Genomic DNA, 21,048 nt, shown 5'->3' with positions numbered 1-21,048 from the left:
TGTCCAAACAACAGATGATGTTTGTGTTTTCCTCCATATTATGTATTTCCTCCATATTGTTGGGACCCGGTTAGCCTTCCTGCTTTAGAGGTGGCCGCTCCACGGTGACGCTCCACGGTGACGGCCCACGGTGACGGCCCACGGTGACGGCCCCCCCCCCGCCTTGTGCAACATATCCCCTATTCTGCGGTAAAGATGGCGGCGTCAGAGGGGGCGCGTAGCAGCCGGACTCCGGCAAACCGATCCTGAAAACAGCCACCTTTTACCAAACCTCGCTCGGCCGAGTCTCGCCCACGCCTCCTTGGATACTGCCTGGATCGCCGGGATAGAGAGAATCGCTGTCACGCGTCGGCGTCGCCGTTTTATTGTTAAAGGGTAGGTGGGTTTCACCGATAGCTGCTAACGCGAGCTAACAAGCGAGCTAACACGGGCTAGTTAGCGTTAGCTCGGGGAAGAATAGCGGGGGGGGGGGGGGGGGGGGATTGAGGGAGATTACTCGGGCCGCTCCAGCTCGGTGGAATGTGAACCAGAGGTGCGCAAAGGGGGGGGGGGCGTTTGCTCAATTCGTCCCGAAAGTCCTTACGACAACCGCTGCGATGGGACAGCAGGTAGGCCGCGTCGGTGAGAGCACATCGACCGGACTCCAGCCATCACAGCCCCACGCGTCCCAGCCGCACCAGGGGAAGGGGAACCGAGGGAGCGTCGCCGGGAGGAGACCCCGAGAGCCCGGCAGCAACACCGGGACACCGCAAGGCAGGACCGCAGCAGTGAACGTGCCGGACCCGGGGATCAATATATTCACGCAGCATTCAGGTAACGAGCGAAGCACCTCGTTTCGAGGAGCGTGTGCGGCGACTGAACGCAGTATTTACAGCCGAGTCCGAGCTAGTCTGACAACGGCGCGTTAGCGGAAATAGCCGTGCCAACCAGCCTTTGCGCAGACTTGACCCTCGCGTAATGGTTGGGTTGGAGCCTACGCACGTAGAGCACGTATCTGCTTTGCTCCGCTGCAGTCATGACTTTGGTTGGTTCGTTATTTTTATTTTTTTTGTCCTCCTCTGTGTGATGCTTGGTTCGGTAAACAGTGATTCTCGCCTCCGGAGGTGGAGCAGCGCTCCATTATCGCCGAGCAGCCGCCGCCGGCTCGCGTTACGATGCCGGGTGGGTTTCACGTGCTCACCGACACCCCCGGTCCGATCATGCCTACTGCTACAGTGCCCTGTACGCGAGATGACTGCACGGTTTGATCCGGAGGGACATCCGCGTGAATTATTTAGTTGTGTCATGTGTCATTGTAACATTACACTCACACAAACATCCGAGCGACACTTGCGTGATTATATATTAATACCCCCCTTTCACATGTTCTGAGATTTCATTAGGTAACCCATTTATAACGGGAATAATGCAGGTTAGGCGCAACGTTCCCTCTAAGGTGCGATCGTGCGTAATTACGCACAGCTGATACGGTCTTCGCGCAGCGGAAAATCTACGTTGCGCACACAAAAAAAATCCGACCTAAATTTAAAATAACATAAAGACGTAAAGATTCATTCCGTGCTATTTTCCACTGTGAGTCTCCGGTGACTGGCTGCTCCGGATAATGATGAGATTCACATGTTTTTACGCAGCTAATAGACGCCATTGTAACCGGAGTTCCAGGAATCTCTCGGGACCACAGTACGCACATCCTTTGCTTGTTCATTTCATCTCTTGTTTTTATGTTATTTATTTTTATACTATTGTGCACTTTTGGATTTGCTTTCAAATATAAAGTGCGTTTAAAATAAAATGTATTATTATGATGTTGCTCAAAGTTGTCCAAAGGACTGCTCAGGGAGTTTGTGTTTGTGCATGAACAATTAGAGGGAACATTGGTTGGGTGTCATCTATAAAAAAGAATGCCACGCACTAATACACTATGGGAAAAATCACTGTGTTTTATCTTTTTTCTCACTTGTTTGTATCCCCCAGGGTATCATCACTTTGTATCTGCTGCTTATGTGTGGAACTGCTGACACAACTTTCTTCATTTCCGCCGAGTTCCCAGAACCAACTTCCTCACCGTTACTGCGAACAAAGGGCATTAGAGAGCACACATTTAGAAATGGATAACTTTTTCAATTTCTAGTTGGCACATTCCAAAAGTTCATGCGTAGAGAAGCTGAAATACTACGTGGAGCGCCAGTTAGTGTTTGCAATGCTCTTTTCTCTCCCATGTCTGGCAGGAGCGGCCTTTTTTTATAGCAACAAGGATGCAGTTGCATTGCCACTCAGCGGAGAGACCGCTGCTCTTCAAAACACACAATAATAGAACAAAGAAACCGAAGTGAGGAAGCTGGAATCTTTACGGCTTCCACTGACTATCGGTTTAAGTGTAAATGTGTGAAAGTGATGCACTGTTCATGTACACATCCGTATGGGTGAGGATTGTATCTTTTAAGGTGGGGATATTTATCACTCGCGTGTTCAGTCGAAAAGAACTCCATCTTGAAATGTATTTACTTTGTGTACATCAAAAAATGATTTGAATGCTTGTTAAGAAATGTGAGGATTGAATTGATGGGGTGACTGACTTTTGTTTATCTGATTGAAACCATGTGTTCGGGTTGTGATAAAAGGAAGTCCAGATAATTATTGATCGAAAGTCGTGGTTCTACCACAGAAAACCAAGTGCAAGGATGGATGAATAGTTTACCTTTGAGTCGGCCTGTGGGGCCGATTTGTTTTGTTTCGTTGGACGAAATTTCTCATTTATTGTTAGTCTAAATGGGGTGTTTGTGTTTTCATGAAAATAATGCTTCTCATTCTTCCTTCTGGAAGCGAATAGTTATTACCATGTTGAAGTGATCGTATTAATCCACATAAAAAATCTCTTTCACTTCTTCTTGGTCAAAGTGAAAACTTCAGAATGGGTTTATAGGGTTGCCTTGTGTGCCTCTGTGCAATGCGGCAGGGTCTGTGGTCCTTGGACACCATTTTTCTTGTTGTCTTTTGGAAGTCATGCCTGTTTGCTCTGTGCTGAGTCAAATGCAGGCGGTCACCTCTGAGTATTGGTTGAAGAGCAGTTTGGTGAATCAGCGACTTCAGCATATCGATGGTTCGACCGCTTTGTCTTTGTCAGAGGTTCACCGATTTCCATCTCTGTTGCATAGACTGCAGTGGGATGAAATGGCTGAAGAGCTGTTTTCGTGAATGAAAAAATAGCAAGGCTGCACTTTTACTTCATAACGTCCGCCAAGGCAAGGCGGAGGTTGTGTGATCACCGGCGTCCGTCCGTTAGCAGGATGGCTCAAAAAGGTCTGGATGGATCTTGATGAAAGTTCCAGGGTATGGTGGGAATGTTAGAGAGAACCTGGATTCTGGATCACTTTGAAATTTTTGTTAACGTTGCAGTCAATGGAGCTTCAAAATATATTCCTTAATATCTCAGTTGATTATTGACCGATGTTTATGGAATTTCCAGAATGACGTTAGGAGAAAATACTTAATTTTCACATTGAAAACTCCATTTACGATTCAAAAATCTGTTAAAAAATACACAAACTCCGATTCAATTTTACTTTTAATGGTAGAACCCTTTGATGATGATCCAGATCAACATGTGGATGGTGTAAATCCAATTAGGAGGGGAATGAGCTGCTAGGCAGAGGTCTGCGCTCTCTGACTGCTTTTCTAGTTGTTTTCTATTTTCATTTCTTATATTTCCCTTTCTTTGAATGAAACCTGCATCTTGCTTGTGCAAACTTTCAGTGTGTTGCCCTTATTGGTCTGTTGACTCTTTCTTTTTCTTTTTTTAATCATCAAAGCGATAGGCTTATCTATTTTTTTGTCAAACGAAATGATAGAAATTGGGGCAGTGGATTCCGATTTTTTTGGCAGCAGTGCTGAGCCAGACATGCACAAAGTCTAAACCTTTCAAAGCTGCCAGAGGATAAGAGCAATGCCTGGATCCAGTATCTAAGGACCTAAGCTGATTTGGATCATAGGTTAAATTAGATTAGAGACAAATCCACTTTTGTGCAGGCTCCATGTGTTTTTAACACTGACGCCAAAATCAGTCATACAGCAGCCTCTGTAAGAAATGTGGAGAATCAGGTTTTAGACTCTTAAGTAGCTGTGGGAGGTTTTTAATAGGCTATTAAAATATATTATTGTTGATAAAATGGAACATGTGGCTGGTCATTCCTGGTGACTGGCGCTAACCACTAGGAGGTGCCATGGCCACACCTCCTCTTCGTGCAGCGTGTTAGAAGTTATGACAGAACTGATGAGCCTGACTTCTTGCAGCGGTTGAGTGTGATGAAGTCAATGTGTTTGTAGAAGCATAGTGTTAATTCTACTGATCAATTTAGATCAAACAAGCAAGGTTTATGTCCTGAGACTGCTGTGTTCCTTTAGCTGGTCGCCTCTGTCCATCCATAATCTGTTTTTCACAGTTCCAGAGATTGATCTCATTTTGTGTTTGTAATTGAAGAAAAGATAATCACATGATAATAAAATGAAAAATAAAAAAACCTCATCAGAGATCAATTCTGTGGTTTTGACTGTGTGCTCCCATCGTCAAACTCCAAGCTTCTGCCTTGAGCCTTTGCATCTGCTACCGATCAACCTTCTGTAGTTCCCGAAACCACAGTCCCCAGTTATTAGCCAAAAGGCTCGGCTCTCTTCAGCTCATATCATTAAAGAGCAGGGATTGATCAGACCAGTGCGGAGGGTGAAATCATCTCTTGCATTTGTCACCTCAAAGAACCAGTGTTCTAACTTGTGCTGCTTATCGTCAGAGTGCTAGACTGCATGATTTGCTGGAAAACACTCCTGCATAATACATTTCCTGTAGACGCCAGCTCATTCACGCTGATGCATGTATGCATTACGGTACTGTTCACTCCTACGCAGTCTGTCTATCTTTGTCAGTAACTGGGAATTATTGAGTATATCCTACTCCTGGAGTCCGGCAGCGGAGCAGTCAGATAGGAAACCTTAATCTGGGTGCCCTGAGACATGGCTGCACTCAAACGTCCCTTTGTAATTGTTCCGGGAAAATACAGCCAGACGTTGTGGGTGTTTATATAACTAATACGATATCATCTATTCATTTGTTCATTGTAGGTTTTCTGGTTCCTGTTGTGTGTCCGTTAATTGTTTTGTGACGCCTGCCGTCATGTTGCTTGCTATTACATTCAGCAAATTACCCAGTTAAGCCAGGTTGAATTTGAATGCATCTGTGTAACATGAGCAGAGAAACTATATACAGTTTGTGACGACTGGCATGGTTCCATACATTAAATGCACACGCGCTATTGAGCTGGTTTGGCTGTCAGATTTTAGCGATGTGATTACACAATGGAACGGACCTCTATTGAGCTCCACTCAGCTCTCGAGGGGCATTTTAAAGCATCTTAAGTGTATATCTTAACTGTGCCACACACAGCCTAGCTGTTAAGACATTAAGATTACCACCCAGATTCTTCTATTGACCCTTATAAAAATGCAAAAATATTTAAAATCTATATGAATATCTAATTAAATCAGATGGTTGCTTGTGTGTGTTTTTTATTACACACAGAATTCTCATGCAGTTTGGGACAGTAAACATATATATATATTTTTTAATGACTTCCAGCAGAAAATAAATCTGCTTCTCTGCTGCTGTGGGAGTGACTGACCTGACTGCTGGATTCACTTGCCAGCATGTGACCGTCTTAACCATGCCGTTATTTGGTTCTGGGGGGCATGTAAGAAAGGTAGGGGTATTCCAAAAGGGTTTGGGTTAGGATTAGAAAGAGGAATTTGGTTTGGGCCTTGCTTTGCAGAACACACCTATTTACCTATGGGGTGGGCGAAGACATAAAGAACCCACCTGAGTCAGACGCTTTACTCAATCCACACGTTTTGGACAAGAGCAGGCAGATCTGCAGAGAATACGGCCCTCTGTCATGACTAGAGCAATAACGATTGATGGCTTCTATTTAAGCGCACTTCTTATGAGTTCGTAGTTTCTGTTGGACGGTAGATCACACTGTCTTTTTATACAAGGTTGAAGTACAAATACCCTTTAACAGGTTGTAGTTTTTGTCTTGTCTCTAGGAGTGACTTGTTTTTAATCACAAATGGCTTCATCTCTCCTCGCATGCCACATAGACCCAGGATGCCTTCAACTTAATTATATATATAATTATGATTTGATAAATATACAATACAAACGTCCTTGTGTTTTTCCATATTTCCCGGGTATTAAAAGCAGATCACTGGTGTGAGTGAGGAGTTCACTTCAAGTCCCCATGTGCCACTCATCCTCTGCTGTCACATAAAAGAGCACTTACAGTAGCTTTGTTTCCAGCACACCTGAAGGGAAGCACTTAGAGCCCATTATTAACCCATAACAAGCCCTGAGAGGGGCGGGACAGGGAAGGATGAGCTCTCCATTAAGCTCTATTCTTTATTTCAAGATCATCCAATTGCCCTCAGGCCAGGCTGATGTTTGTCCACTCTGTAATTAGTGTATGTCCACGTGCACAGCAGACCTGATGAACAGGTGGATGAATAGCCAACATTCCCAGCAGCAGGCTGTATGCGAGTGTGCGTAACCTCTTACTCAGCAAGGTTGGTGACGTCAGGATGTGTTTAAGGCGGGGATCCGACTGAAGAAGACGTGGACAAAGTCTAAGCTGTTGCTACAACATGAGTTTAATTGATGAGATGAGATTCACTGTTTCAGACTCGTATCGGCAGGCAAAAGTGTTGTTTTCTCACAATGACCCCCCTCCCAAAAAAACTACACATTTTCAACATACCGTACCTTTTTTTTTAATAGTATATTAAGAAGCTCGGCTCTATTTCCTGACCAGCATTGAGTGTATGTATACTATATGGTGCTGTGACTAGTATTAAGCCTTTTCTTTTTGCCATATGCTCTGATCTGGACGTCCTATAGGCTGACGTAATGTCTTGTGTACCTGTGATTCCTCCTTCGTCCCTTGCATTGTCTCAGCTTTGTTGTTTGGGCCGTCTGCCTTCATCGCTGTGAGTTGTTTCTGGAAGTCATGCTGCTGTTTGGTTCCTCTGTGACTAAAAATACACTCTCACCTTGTTGGTTGTGGGCCTCAGCTAGAATCTGTATTGTTTATGATTAGGGCATGCATGTGATGACATCATGGCGTTAAAGCCCATGATAGAGGGCAGGTATAGTAGAAGTCACTAAGAAGGGCACAAAGAGACACATGGAGGAACAAACTCTCATTCAGACAGCTGCAAGGGAAGCAGCAGGGTGGTGGGACAGCCGAGTCGACGGTCTTACCGTGTGTGTGTGTGTGTGTGTGTGTGTGTGTGTGTGTTTTGGGGGGGCAGGGTCACCTCTGTCCCAGCTGTCTTAGTAAGTGCAGGCTTGGCATACCCTTCAGACTAGCAAATCCCCTCTCTCCTCTGCTTAACACAAAGCTGTCATTTTCTTGAGAACGCATATGTGCTGCACATCACAGACTCGCACACAAAACGGCACACAGTCGGACACACGGCATACCCCACGCAAACCAACTGCTCCCTAAATCAAGCCATTCAGCACGCCGTGGCCGCTTGGAACACCGTCGTACTGTTTGTCTTTCTGGATTTAAGGAACATGATCATCTTAATGAAACTGGGTCTTGCCATCAAAATCATTTGAATGGTTTGTTCTATTTGGATCTTTGAGTACTTGCCCGGGTAAATGGATTAGAGATATCTAAAATTAGGACCTCTGACAAATGCGTTTGCCATTATATGTGTATTTCATTAAAACATTCTGGAGGAGAGTGATGTGTCGAGATATCCAGCAGTGTAAGAGGAGCAGCTCTAACAGTTGGCAGAGCCGGGCAGCAGCAGTTGTAGTCGGGCACATTTACACACACACACACACACACACACACACACAGAAGAATACTGTGGGTCAATAGGAGCCCCCTTCCAAAGGGAGCATGACCAACCATCTGCTGGCCACATAGCAGACACACATTTCCATCATACTGAGCTCAACCGTCCTCTCCCAACTTTCCCACCCCATCCCCCTTTCCAACTTTTGCCTTTCTTGACTCCCCCTCTGCCACGTTTTGCCATCCCTACAGGGTATTAACCGCAGAGAACATCAGTCATGGATTTGTGTGCCCCCCCCCCCCCCCCAGATGGACCTTGGAAATCTTGACTCCCTCAGACCACATGAAAGCTAGCGAGGAGTCCCAGCAGGAGGATGGTGGTCGCTTCTGTAACTTCAGAAGTTCACTCTGTTTGACTTAAGGAGAGCATAGTTAAATGACTTTGTCTGGGGGGGGTCTCAGTCTTTCCCCAATTTCCCTGTAGTTTATTGGAGTAGTTGTTTTTTTTTACCCATGATAATGAATGCTCCCATTTTTCAAGCTCCATCGTGCGAGTCTACCGAATCAACGCTGAAGCTGTAGAGCCTGTTGGGAGTCGGGACAGCGGATCGGAAATCCTCTGTTTCTTTGGATAGCTGCAACCAAGCAAGAAGATGTACTGGGAACTGTGGCTGAGCCAGGTCACGGCTAGCGCCGCGCTGCATTGCATGCTGGTCAAGAACAAAGGTGGGCAAGTGTTGTGTGTAGCTGTGGGAGCATAGTGGAGGAACAAGACAACGTGGTGAAATTGTTTGGGAGAAGGGAACGAAATGGAGAGTGCTACTCTCTGGTCACATGGTGTCGACCAAAAAAGGAAAATGCTCAATTTTTAACTCGGTACTATGAATTTCTACAGCCCAGTAGCTATCACGATAATTTACCGGCATCTGTGGGGTAGGAGGAAGGCTCCATTCTCCCGCATGGCGTGATTTAAAGGGCATCGGACATCTAATATTTATCAAGTCTGTTCTCAATTCTAATTAAGAAGTGACTGTTCTCAAATTATCTGGTTTTCACTGCTGCTTTTATGACAGATTGTGTGTCCATCACAGTCTTGTTTTTACGTCTCGCTCCTTTTACCTTGGTGATATTGGCTTTTTGAATTTGTTTACCGGTACTTGGTTACAGAACTTGTGACATGTGGAGAAGAGGTATTGTAGTAAAACCTGCTGCCACCAGAGAAAGAATCTAAAGAACTAGTTTATTTGATTCAATATTGCCTGAATGTGTCAATTTATATTTATTCCTGATACTACGAATGAATGACAGAACTGTAGAATGACGGCTGGAGTTTCCTTTTGGCGGCTAGTTTGGGTGTTGTGCATCTGTGAAGGACATTTTGTTCAAATAGTCTGTACACAAGTTAATTAAGGAACATTAAGCTGTGGCTAGAGGCTTTGTTTTCACCCAACTGTGAGGCAACACGCGCCACGTTCTGTATCGTCTGAGACATGCGCGCACACCAGTGTCTGCTCCCCAATCCCTTGCCCTCTGTTTCGCCATCCGTTTCTCCCACTCGTTTGCAGCTGTCCAGACATGCCGTGACTTCGGCTGCAGTTGTTGAGTGTAGTACATGTTAGCTTTGCATCTACTCGTTCTTCCCTGTGTGTCTGTGGGTGTGTGCAGTGGCGTTTAATCATTGGACCAGATCCCAGCCTTGTAGCTCCTCCCTCCTCCACTCCGTATATCCACATGTTCAAAGACACTCCCAGGTCAGATCTTACCTGTTTTCGACTCGACGCGACAGGCCTACCTGTGCTAACGGCGATCTTCAGAGTGGCTTTTGGTAAAGTAATGCTTCTGAAGTGCCTTCAGGCTAACAGCAGTTTCGAGGATGAGTGGGCAGCGCTGGAAAGCTGTCATCTCCACACAGGTCTAAGGCCGGGGAAAGCACCTGGGCAGACAGGTAGAGCATCTGAAAGATTGCAGAGTGTGAGAAATGATATCTGTACCTTTTGGGAGGACATCAGTGGCATCACTTTTTGCCTCAAGGCAATGGAACAACAGGACATCTTTGTGTGCGCAGTTTGTACTGAGTAATTATTCGGCACAAATTTCCTATAATGCTTTAGTGTTCTATTGTAGTCTGCAGAACTTTCCTGTCTGTTCAGTCCACTGTCTTATTGTCTTCCTCCTTTCTGCCCCTTCCTCCAGAAGCTCTCCACCGGCCCTTCGGCCTGGATTCGACAGCGCTGACCGAAGCGGTGCGTTGGAGCTCCAAGGAGAACCTGCTTGGGGCGGCTGAGAGCGACCCCAACCTCTTTGTTGCACTTTATGACTTTGTGGCCAGTGGGGACAACACACTCAGCATCACTAAAGGTAAAAATGGTGGCGTGATCCGTAAATCAATAGCTTTCATAATCTCATTGTGTTGTTCTGTTGCTAATAACCGCCTCCCCATTCACAATGTTTAGCACACTTTGTACTGGAACGTGATGTTGCACTCCCACACTCTGTTTATTGGCTGTTGCTACAGAACAAGTAAGACTCATCTTGAGCCAGTGTTGTGATTGGCTGATTATCAATTCTCAGAAAGAATGTTTCATGACTAAATGTGTGCTTTGAAGAATGTGGTGTGGCAACAGATCCGGAACAGCCATCACAAGAGTATCATCCTGTCATGATGTTAGCATGCGTGTGACCCAGCCTATCGTGCGCTGTGTCACCCGATATACAACCTACATTCCTCGTTCACACTGTTTACAGTATATGCCTCTGACAACATCTACAAGCCAAGTGTTTCATAGTCGCAAGAAGATTTCATACAGGCAGCGGGCCTAAAATACAGTTGATGACTTATACTAACGCTGAATAAGTCTGAAGTAATGAGCTTGGAATATCCGCTTAATATTACCCAGAGACCACCAGGCTTTTGTTCCCAGCCTGATCTAAGCATTAAACATGGCTCACGCTGTTAATTATCCATCATTTTAAGGATTCCATGGCAGCTGCCAGGGACGGAAATGATGCTTAGACCCTGACTCATGGAGCAAGTGGGTTCCCTCCCACATGCATGCAGGCGCATGTGTTCTCCCAGGCTCCGCAGCATCTTTCCTACTCGTCCCATTTTTCATGCAGTCACATGGAAACACTCTTTCCTTGAATGCAACATTAATATGGACTGCGTTCAACTGTAATATTAGCAGGTGGATGGGTGCGACAGTCACTGATCAGAGGGCCTCTTCTTGGGGCTAAGCTCTTCATCGTGGCAAGCCAAGCCAAGCTAGGACAGACCAGATTAGAACCCTCTGCTCCTAGTGTGAGGCAGGGAGGCCGGCGATGTTTCCACTCCCACAGAACTTCTAGACATGGAGGAGACAAATGGGCTGATGGTCTTCATGTGGATAACCCTCTCTGTTTGATGTGGTTCTGTGGATTATTCTTCTTTCAAGAGCAAGACCTGCGGCTATGATGGTTGTTATGGTCTATGGATGTCTTGTTACTATAGTTACTGCAGCCAGGTGTCTGTTTTTTCCACAGTTGGCAATTATGTGAAAGGATCCCGATAAATTAAAGCTACATTCAGATCTAATATGTAAAAAATCTGTAACTGAACAGCACAGTTTGTCAGAACCGGGATGGTAATGATCCTTGTTGCTGCAACCAGCTGCATGCATGCAGCCCCTCATTCGTGGCGGTCTAACAGTCGAGAATGCGGGTTTGTGTCAGGCTACAAGAAGAAATTGCAGGTTCAAGCTTGTCGACCAAGTTACAGAATAATTTGCAGAAACTTTGCATTCAAAGCATCACTTTATCATCGCTCGCTCGCTCAGACGACATTGTTTGTTCAAGATTGAGACGGCGACAGGAGAGGGAGAATGCAGCTCCCGGGGCATAATCGACAGATATAGATATTTAAAATGCAACAGTGCAGTAATGTTTGGGACTATCCACAGATTCATTTCAGGTCCATGTTTCTGTGAAACGCGCTGAAAGAAGTAAATGGGTGAGACCGCCTCTAGATGTTGTGTGTAGAGCTTTGAGTCTGCGCTGAGGGACAGACAAAGACTGGTGTGGACAGGAGGAAAGGGAAGTGCTGAAAGTATGCGGTGGAACTGCAGAGGTATGCACGCTTCCTCTGTCTTACCGCTTTCATCGTCCCTTTTTCTCTTTCGACTGGTAGCACTGAAGACTGCGTCATTAGGTGTTGTTTGTTGTCGTGATTGTTTCCACCTCGGCCGCTCTTCTTCGTTACGCCTCCCATTCTTTTAGGAGGCTGACGAAAGCAATCGAGCAAGTCAGTACTCGCCTGCCGTGGCTGAGCCCTCAGACTGACACGAAGCCAACCCAGCCCTGTCATTGTTGTCATGATCTTTTTATGTTGTTTGAACAGATGCAATCAGCGTCAGATCTTTGAAGTCATTAAATTAGTATTATCACTGACTGGCCATATCTGTCCTCCTCGGCCCAGGTGAGAAGCTGCGTGTACTGGGATACAACCAGAATGGCGAGTGGAGTGAAGTGCGCTCAAAGAACGGCCAGGGCTGGGTGCCATCCAACTACATAACGCCTGTCAACAGTCTGGAGAAGCACAGCTGGTACCACGGACCTGTCTCACGTAGCGCCGCCGAGTACTTGCTATCATCTCTTATCAACGGCAGTTTCCTGGTCCGGGAAAGCGAGAGCAGCCCGGGGCAGCTTTCGATTTCTCTCCGTTATGAGGGGAGAGTTTACCACTACCGGATCAACACAGCGTCTGACGGAAAGGTAGAATATGTTATAAAGAAATATGCAGGTTGTGTGTTTGACATTTAACAACATTAAGCAGTCCCACTTCACGTCTTCCCTTCTTTGCCTTTCTTCTTACCCCTGTCGCCCCCTAACCCGTCAGGTATATGTGACGTCTGAGAGCCGCTTTGCGACCCTGGCCGAGCTGGTCCACCACCACTCCACTGTAGCTGATGGCCTGGTCACCACCCTACACTACCCAGCACCCAAATGTAACAAGCCCACAGTGTACGGCGTGTCTCCCATTCACGACAAATGGGAGATGGAGCGGACAGACATCACGATGAAGCACAAGCTAGGAGGAGGCCAGTACGGGGAGGTGTATGTGGGAGTGTGGAAGAAGTACAACCTCACGGTAGCTGTCAAAACTCTCAAGGTAGGAAGACTTTTGTGTCATCATTTAAAACTAGCGAACTTTAATTTAGATCGCTGAATGATGAAACAACTTGATTTTATGGTTAATTACCTGTACCTTTGTATTTGGCGCCATCTGTACACGATGCTCAATGAGAAAACAAATTTGTTATATAGCACCACCTTCAGGTAGAGTTTCGTACTACGTTTGTGCTGAAAACAATGTTTCCAACGTAATTTCTTACCATTTGACAGGAGGACACCATGGAAGTAGAAGAATTCCTTAAAGAAGCAGCAGTCATGAAGGAGGTTAAACACCCAAACCTTGTCCAGCTTCTAGGTAAATAGTAACGCTCATATTTTATTTATAAACCTTTTTCCTCTGTGTCTTGATAATTTTCTTTCAATCCACTCGGACCTTAATGTTCATTTCCATCTGTATTTTTGCTTCCATGTCTCCCACAGGAGTGTGTACGCTGGAGCCTCCGTTCTACATTGTGACAGAGTACATGCCACACGGTAACCTGCTGGACTACTTGAGAGATTGTGATAAAGAGGAGGTGAATGCTGTGGTCCTGTTATACATGGCCACACAGATCTCCTCTGCCATGGAATACCTAGAGAAGAAGAACTTCATACACAGGTAAGAAGATAGCATGGTGTTTTTTTATTCCCCCCTCGTGTGTGAATGTCCTGTATCTTCTCTATTTCCCACCTCACATTCTTTTCTGCATGCTTTACTTCCTGTCTTAGGGATCTTGCAGCCAGAAACTGCCTGGTTGGGGAGAATCACGTTGTGAAGGTGGCAGACTTTGGTCTGAGCAGGTTGATGACTGGTGACACCTACACAGCCCATGCTGGGGCCAAGTTCCCCATCAAGTGGACGGCACCGGAGAGCCTGGCATACAACACCTTTTCTATCAAGTCTGATGTTTGGGGTGAGTATTTCATGTTCATGCATGAAATGTTGCATGTTGAAGTTTCTATTTTCAGTGTGCGGATATTTGATTCTCTAAAAACGTCTGCCTCACAGCATTCGGGGTATTGCTATGGGAAATTGCCACCTATGGTATGTCTCCATACCCTGGCATCGATCTGTCTCAAGTCTATGACCTCCTCGAGAAAGGTTACCGCATGGAGCAGCCCGAGGGGTGCCCACCCAAAGTCTATGAACTCATGAGAGCATGTGAGTAGTAGCTTTTTAGTTTAGTGTACTTTTCATATTTAATACTTTTATGGACTAACGTGGCATTCTGTGTGTCGCTCTGCCAGGCTGGCAGTGGGGTCCACTGGACAGGCCTTCATTTGCAGAGATCCATCAGGCCTTTGAAACAATGTTCCATGACTCCAGCATCTCTGAAGGTACAGCAGCATGTAGCTCAAAACCTGCTTTCGTAAAGCGTCTAAAAGGAAATTATTTAATTCAAATGAACAAAGTGTGTCAGAAGTTTTGTTCAGTTGAATTTCTGAGAGAGATGATCACAAAGTAGTATATCTAGCAAATCCATGTATCATTTGAGCACCTGGGTGTAAAAAAAAAAAAAGGCTAGTAAAAGAATTGATTATGAGCATAAAAAATAAGAGTCTAAATGTTGAATGAGACTGTACTCTAAAAGTTTTTTTCTCTGTCTTAATTTTTTTAATTGAAGAGGTAGCAGAGGAGCTGTGTAAGACGTCCACCTCTGGCCACTGTGGACCGCCGGACTCTTTGAGTCATGATATGCCCTTGTTACCTTCCAAATCTCGCACAATTCACAAGCACACAGAAAACAAGGAAAACATCGAGGGCGGACTCGACGGGCGATCCGACCACGGCCTGCACAGTCACTCAGGTACGGTCAGACATACCTACCATCCTAGCAACCAGTCAGATGCACCTCAGAATGATTCTGCAGGAATCTCAGCGGACTCCAAGTCACAGAGTCGACTCCAGCGCCGCCAAGCACGCCGTCTGAGAAGAAGGGCTGTCATTTTCTTTCCCAACTGACCACAGCTTTACGACCAACTTGTCAGCCATCCACTGTCCAATCCATCATGCTCCATACACAAGCCTGGAAGCATAAATGTGGCAGTAGAGTGCATGTTTGATTTCAACTGTTCACAGTGCTACCATCCTCCTAACACCAAGTAAAATACTGAAATAGAACTATGACGTATGATTGTACTCGAGATGAGGATGTATTAAACAACAACTAAAAAAAAAAGCTACCGTGTGTGTGCGAATGTCGACGTGCGTATATTAAAAGTTTCCTCTGGCACAATGATGCTTTCAGTTCGTCAACCTCTTTCTTTTATTCAACTAGTATTTAAGTTACTTTGAGATTTGGTATGCCCGGTAAGTGTCTCAGGCTAGCAGCAGCACAAGAACGCAATTAACATGTGACCCATTAAGTCACTAAATCTCTCACTTTTTTCTTAAGTTCTTTATTTATATTTGAAAATAAAAAGCTGTTTAATTTGTGTGTTTCTCTGATGCATAGATTAGACTGTTCTCTGGTCATTAGGTTTACCTTTTTGGTTTTGTCCATGAACATAAATATTTTCCATTCAAGTGAACATTCATTATTCATGAAGTTATAGGCAAACACACTTTATGAGTGGTTATGTAAATGTTTATCACTGTCATGAAAAAACACAAAGTATATATTTGGTAATGTTGAAATCACAAAAGTTGAAACTCCAATCAACCTTTTCGTTTTCTGTCGGTTACATTAATTATTTTAATTGGGATTATTTTGAATATGTATATGAAGTTAGATTCTAGTGATTAAGAAAACCATTCTCCCAGAGACGTGTTGTGGTCCCGTTAGTAAAGAAGGTTGAGTAGATTCTGTTTGGAATGTGTTGTCAAGAGTTCCTGGGAGTGATTTCATAATCATGTCTTTAAAAAAAGGGAAGCTTGAGTATCGTTAGATCAGTGTGTTCGTTTTCATGACCGGCTTAGCCACAAAGCTTTCTGAAATGCTTCTTCATTCATGAGTCCCCAGGAGGAAAGAGCAGCTCAGAAAGCAAATGGTCCATTTTATTACAAGAACACACGGCGGCCGGTTAAATGAGTGACAGTAATGTATGGGCAAACATGGCGAGACTAAAAGGCCCTTAAACAAGGATAGATTCCTGTTGAGTTCAGGCCATTTGCTGTGTTTTAATGCAGTCCTCTCTTCTTTCTACAGGCTGGGCCGCTTCTTTACTTGGAGGGGACGTCCGATCAGGGAGCTCCCCAGCACTGCCCAGAAAACAGCAGCCGCGGGATAAATCTCCCAGCAGCTTCTTGGAGGATGCACAAGATATTGGCACATTTACGAGAGACCGCAAGACTGGTTTCTTTAGCTCCTTCATAAAGAAGAAATCCTCATCGTCTTCTTCCTCATCCTCTCACCTCCAGCAGAACCTCCCAACGCCTCCCAAGAGGAGCAGTTCTTTTCGAGAAATGGAAACGCAGCCGCATAAGAAATACGAACCTACTGCTGATTTCAGTGCGCCCCCTCCCCTCCCCCAGTCAGACAGTCTCTGTGGATTCGCTGCCTCGCCCTCTCACGCCCACGTGGAACCCACCCATGGGCAGTCACGCTGCTGTGGGGCTGCGTTTGGACAAAAGCCCTCTGGCGGAGCCCTTGGCTCCCAGGTGACAAGTGGCAGTAGTTGGGGTGGGCTGGCTGGCTTTTTCACACCGAGACTCATCAAAAAGACCCTGGGGCTACGGACAGGAAAGACCGCCTCTTCGGAGGATGGTGGAAGTTTAGCTGGGGGGCCTAAGCCCTTCCCGAGGTCCAATTCTACCTCCTCTATGTCTGCTGGGCTGCCAGACTTGGAGCGCATGGCTCTGACTTTGCCCAGGAACCGCAGTGCGAAGCCCCCTTTAGAGAGAACTGCCTCCACAACCTCCCAGCCAGAGAATGGAACTGTGAGACCCTCGGAAGCCCTGCTGAGGAGGATGGACGAGGGGACCGCACAGATCAGGGAAAGGCCCAAGGCCAAGCTACTGCCCCGGGGCACTGCTGTAGGTGTGAGAGCACCGGGGGTCGGGGGCGAGTTGGGAGAATCAGACAATCTGTCTCGGGTCAGGGAGGGCAGAGAGGAGAGCGGGGGAGGACTCGACAGGCAACAAAGCTGGCCGTCTCCCTCAAAGACGAGTTCGAGTGCTCCATCAGCTACAGCGGGTGCACCGACCCACAACCACAAAGTCCCAGTCCTGATCTCCCCCACGCTGAAGCACAACACGGCTGACGTGCACCTGGTTGGGCTAGACTCTCAGGGGAACCGCTTCAAGCTGCTGTCTGATCACCAAGCAGAGCGGGACAGGCCGCGACTCATAAAGCCCAAGTGTGCCCCTCCTCCCCCTCCCACTCTGCGCAACCTGCAACACTCCTACAGCGGCGACGGCGAGGAGCAGGTAGGAGGAGCACCTCTGGAGGTAAACGGAGATGCGTTGAAAGCTCACAGGTCGGGGCGATTGTCAGGAGGAGCGACGACGGGCCGACCGTCAGTGCCGCCACCACAAGTGCCTCCTGCATCTTCCTCATCCTCTTCCTCGTATAGCTCTGCCTCCACCAACGCCACTCCCGTCAAAATGGCCAACGGAGCCGCCACCTCTGCCGCCTCCTCACAAACGGCGCCGTCCGGCGGTTCCAAAGTGCCGCTTCGGCGGACGAGGCAGCAGGCGGAGAGGGTGCCGCTGGAGCGGGTTAATCGCGAGGCCCTGCTGGAGTGTGCCGAGTGCCTGAGCAACGCTCTCCACGCCAGCAGCGAAAGCCCCGCCAGCAGCCAGGTGCTGGACGCTGGCCATCAGCTGCTAGACTACTGCTCAGGTTACGTGGACTACATCCCTCAGATGAGGAATAAATTTACCTTCCGGGAGGCAGTGGGGAAGTTGGAACTCAGCCTGCAGGAACTGAGGGCCTCGTCCTCAGGCGGCGGAGGGCTGAGCACCGTGGACAACCTGCACAGCTGTATAAAAGAGATTAGTGATGTCGTACAGAGGTAGCCACTGTGGCCCAAGACGTCGGCTCAAACCACCCAGCGGATTGCTTATATTCCCTTTTTTTATGTTTCTGGTTCTATTGACCGTTTTGGAGGGACAAAATAAGAATAATCTCTTAAGTACCTCAGAAGTCACAGCAAAATGTTTTTTATTTTTTATTTTACAATTATTATTGTTTACAAACAACCATTTCAGAAAATGCCACTGATTTTGCTCTGACCTGTACATATTGAGAAACGTCTGTACCAAACTAAATGTGGTTTCATTGACGCCACCGGGCCTGGATAAAGACCTCGTTGTTAAATTCCTGTCGAGTGTGCTGCCTGCCCATAGAGTAGGTCTGAACTCGCTGTGCTCGCTCGCCGGCCTGCCCCATGCTGAATGACAATGGCGGTGGCTGCGCCCAGTCTTACTGAGAATACTAGACAACTGTTTTCACTCAACTCAAACAGAACCATCACTACTGTGATTCAGTGTTTTGCTCTCTCCGGAAAACTGACCGACCATAAGCCATTTTGCTAAAGCCATTGTATTCCAAAGGATTGGAAACAAATATCACGATTCAAAGTTTTTAGGGTCTGGATTTGACGCTTTAGTTTTCTGTGTGGACGTTTCCTTTTTCATTTCACAGATTGCAACCAACTGTGTTTTTAATGTGGATGGACGGAAGGGGTGAAATCATTCAACACCCCCCCCCCCGCCGCCGTAAACTGCTCCAGTCAGGATGGCCTTGTTTTTGAGGATGACTTTTAATAATCAGTTTGACATTCCCGTAGGTCTCGCTAGGTGCAACGGATCACTTATTGCTGAAGGTGTGTAAATATGCTCGAATGAAACGTAACATTTCATGTTTCAGTGACACAAGTACGAGCTTATCTTACAACAAACAGATTTTATATGAAATGATTTTGTTTGATCCATAGAATATTAAAACATGATACTAGAATATGGGAAGCCTATCATGCACAGCATTTGTCTATGGCTGATGCTCACAGTGCCACATCAATGAATCCTAATACCCCAAAGCATTTCAATCTTTATGTCCGTTTATCTTTGCACACATTTCTTCGTATGCGATGGAGCATAAATGAGTGGAGTGAGCGCAGGGTGGCGCATGAGGAGCTGAATTGGGACAGTATTTTTTACAATGTCCTTCTCAGTATGGACCGTGAGGGATTCCCTGCAGCCTTGCCGTGGCCTCAGTGCCTCAAGTTATTCGATGTGTGAACGCTGCGAGATGCACAGACCTCCAAGACGCTAATCACAGATCTCTCAGCAGACAAAGTACAGTATGTCTTCAGCACATGAGCAATTTGTACATTATTGGTTCAAAGAAAAATGCTTTTTAGAATGTCTATGTATGAACTTGAATTTTAAATTATTCCTGTTTTTTTGTTTTAAAAGCACAGACCTATTTTGAGAGAAAAGTTATGTAAATATTTGCTTTATTTCATATCCAGGAAACAAACGTTTTATGTGTGGTTCCAGCGTTGTGTTTTGATTGAAGAGATGTGTTGGAGGACTGAGGCTCATCCACCTAGATCTGAATATCTGCTCTATGAATGTATTATTCTGAATCCGGTCGAATGTTCATCTGCATGAATCTTTAATTAAGATGCCATTGTTTTCTATTTATTGCAGTTTTATTGGCTCATACTCCTAATTTAGGTCTCATTGTATAATTAACAGCTGCTCTGTTTGTTTGAGCACATACAAAACTGTGCAGAGGGCACACACATCTCAGAGATCCTTACTCTCATGGCTTTGGGTCACCACTGTACACTGGAGAAGGCCTCAGACCCATTGTTTAATTCACTCACATATACAAACACACCAGAATCTAATCTAATCACTACAGGTCTACAACACTTCCCAAATGCCTGGCAGTGACAGGATTTTGTCAACTTTGGTACATTTCACATACCTTTCTGTGCTTTGTTTATCAGTATAATGTCCGCATGATCCTTAGAGACAAAATGATCCATTTTAATTTGCAGTGAGTTTTAAATGTCACGGATGAGAAATTCCATCTCTTTTTCTATGTTTCTTGGTGCCTTTTGTGAACAAGTAACTGTATTATACACTATCGCTGCAAACTGCGAACATCTGTTTGTTTTTCCGTCCCCTTGTGATCAAAAGGATTTCACTTCATCCATTTCTGTCATTTGGAGGATACAAACTTACAACCAAATGGTGCACTTTGTTGAGATTATTTTCTAAATTCTTGGTTACAAAGAACATTTATCGGTGCCAACTAAAACTATGAGTGCTGCCAGTCTTTGCATGTTCAATAAGTGACACTTGAGTGTGCTGCATTAACCCAAGCAGCTCTCGCAGCTCATACTCTGACTACTTCAGACTATTTTTTTTTAGAGTTCTGAGCATTAGCCTGGCCTGTTTGCTGGTTAAGATTCTGTTATCAGAATCACTCAAAGCCTTCTCAAAGAAATAAATATTCAACCACGTCTCTAATCTGGACTTTAGAAAATGCAATCAATCAATTACTGCAGTGTCAATAGGCTGATTCCGTCCCAGTGTTGTTGTTTTTTCTCCATTTGTTTAGTATCTGAACTGAGCACAACTTTCTGTTCTCTGTTGTCTGCATTGTCTTTATGTATGTTTCCTGTTGTTGTCCTCCCGTCTCCGTGTTTTGGAGAACAGCTCTGGAGAATGTGCGTACACGTCATTATACCAAAGGCCACTTCTTCAGTTGTATGAGTGCAATGTAGACCCACACACACACACACACACACACACAGTAATGTGATATGTGAAACTAAACAGGGATGAGAAATGGCAGAGATGTTAATGTTTTTGTTGTAAAAAAAAAAAGAAATATCCATCTTGTGTTGTTTTTTTAATTTAAGGTTCACATTATATTACTGTGAAGTTTTGCTTATCAGTGTTAAGACTATTGTAAATAATAAAGATATTGATTTATACGGTTTCAAGTTTGATAGTTAATTCATATTCAAAACACTTAAATTTAAACCATTATAATTTGTTTCTGTGGCTCAAGTGAAATATTATTTTTTAAATGAATATTTCTTTCACAGTTGCAAATATATTACCCATCATTAGAAGTAAGATGTAACAGGA

General features: G+C 45.4%; 1 protein-coding gene across 1 annotated transcript; it reads left to right on the top strand.

Moving 5' to 3' along the window:
• Nucleotides 1-502: 502 nt before the first annotated feature.
• Nucleotides 503-20,891, top strand: abl2 (c-abl oncogene 2, non-receptor tyrosine kinase). Its single transcript, XM_068743157.1, has 11 exons — nucleotides 503-813; nucleotides 10,041-10,205; nucleotides 12,298-12,593; nucleotides 12,718-12,990; nucleotides 13,224-13,308; nucleotides 13,434-13,611; nucleotides 13,722-13,906; nucleotides 14,002-14,154; nucleotides 14,241-14,330; nucleotides 14,618-14,800; nucleotides 16,142-20,891. The coding sequence occupies exons 1-11, from the start codon at nucleotides 597-599 to the stop codon at nucleotides 17,950-17,952; spliced, it is 3,636 nt and encodes a 1,211-aa protein (XP_068599258.1). The 5' UTR covers nucleotides 503-596; the 3' UTR covers nucleotides 17,953-20,891.
• The last annotated feature ends 157 nt before the right edge of the window (nucleotides 20,892-21,048 follow it).

Source organism: Brachionichthys hirsutus, chromosome 9 (assembly GCF_040956055.1).
Source record: "Brachionichthys hirsutus isolate HB-005 chromosome 9, CSIRO-AGI_Bhir_v1, whole genome shotgun sequence".
Lineage (NCBI taxonomy): Eukaryota > Metazoa > Chordata > Actinopteri > Lophiiformes > Brachionichthyidae > Brachionichthys > Brachionichthys hirsutus.
The sequence above is the reverse complement of the archived record's forward strand: the minus strand, read 5'-3'. Positions and strand labels throughout refer to the sequence as shown.

What these genes read in the sequence shown, in the direction of transcription:
- abl2 (XM_068743157.1), top strand. Translation starts at nt 597, where the DNA reads ATGGGACAGCAGGTAGGCCGCGTCGGTGAGAGCACATCGACCGGACTC. An exon ending in CACACTCAGCATCACTAAAG is followed by an intron (nt 10,206 to 12,297) that starts GTAAAAATGGTG and finishes TCCTCGGCCCAG; the next exon opens with GTGAGAAGCTGCGTGTACTG. An exon ending in ACACAGCGTCTGACGGAAAG is followed by an intron (nt 12,594 to 12,717) that starts GTAGAATATGTT and finishes CTAACCCGTCAG; the next exon opens with GTATATGTGACGTCTGAGAG.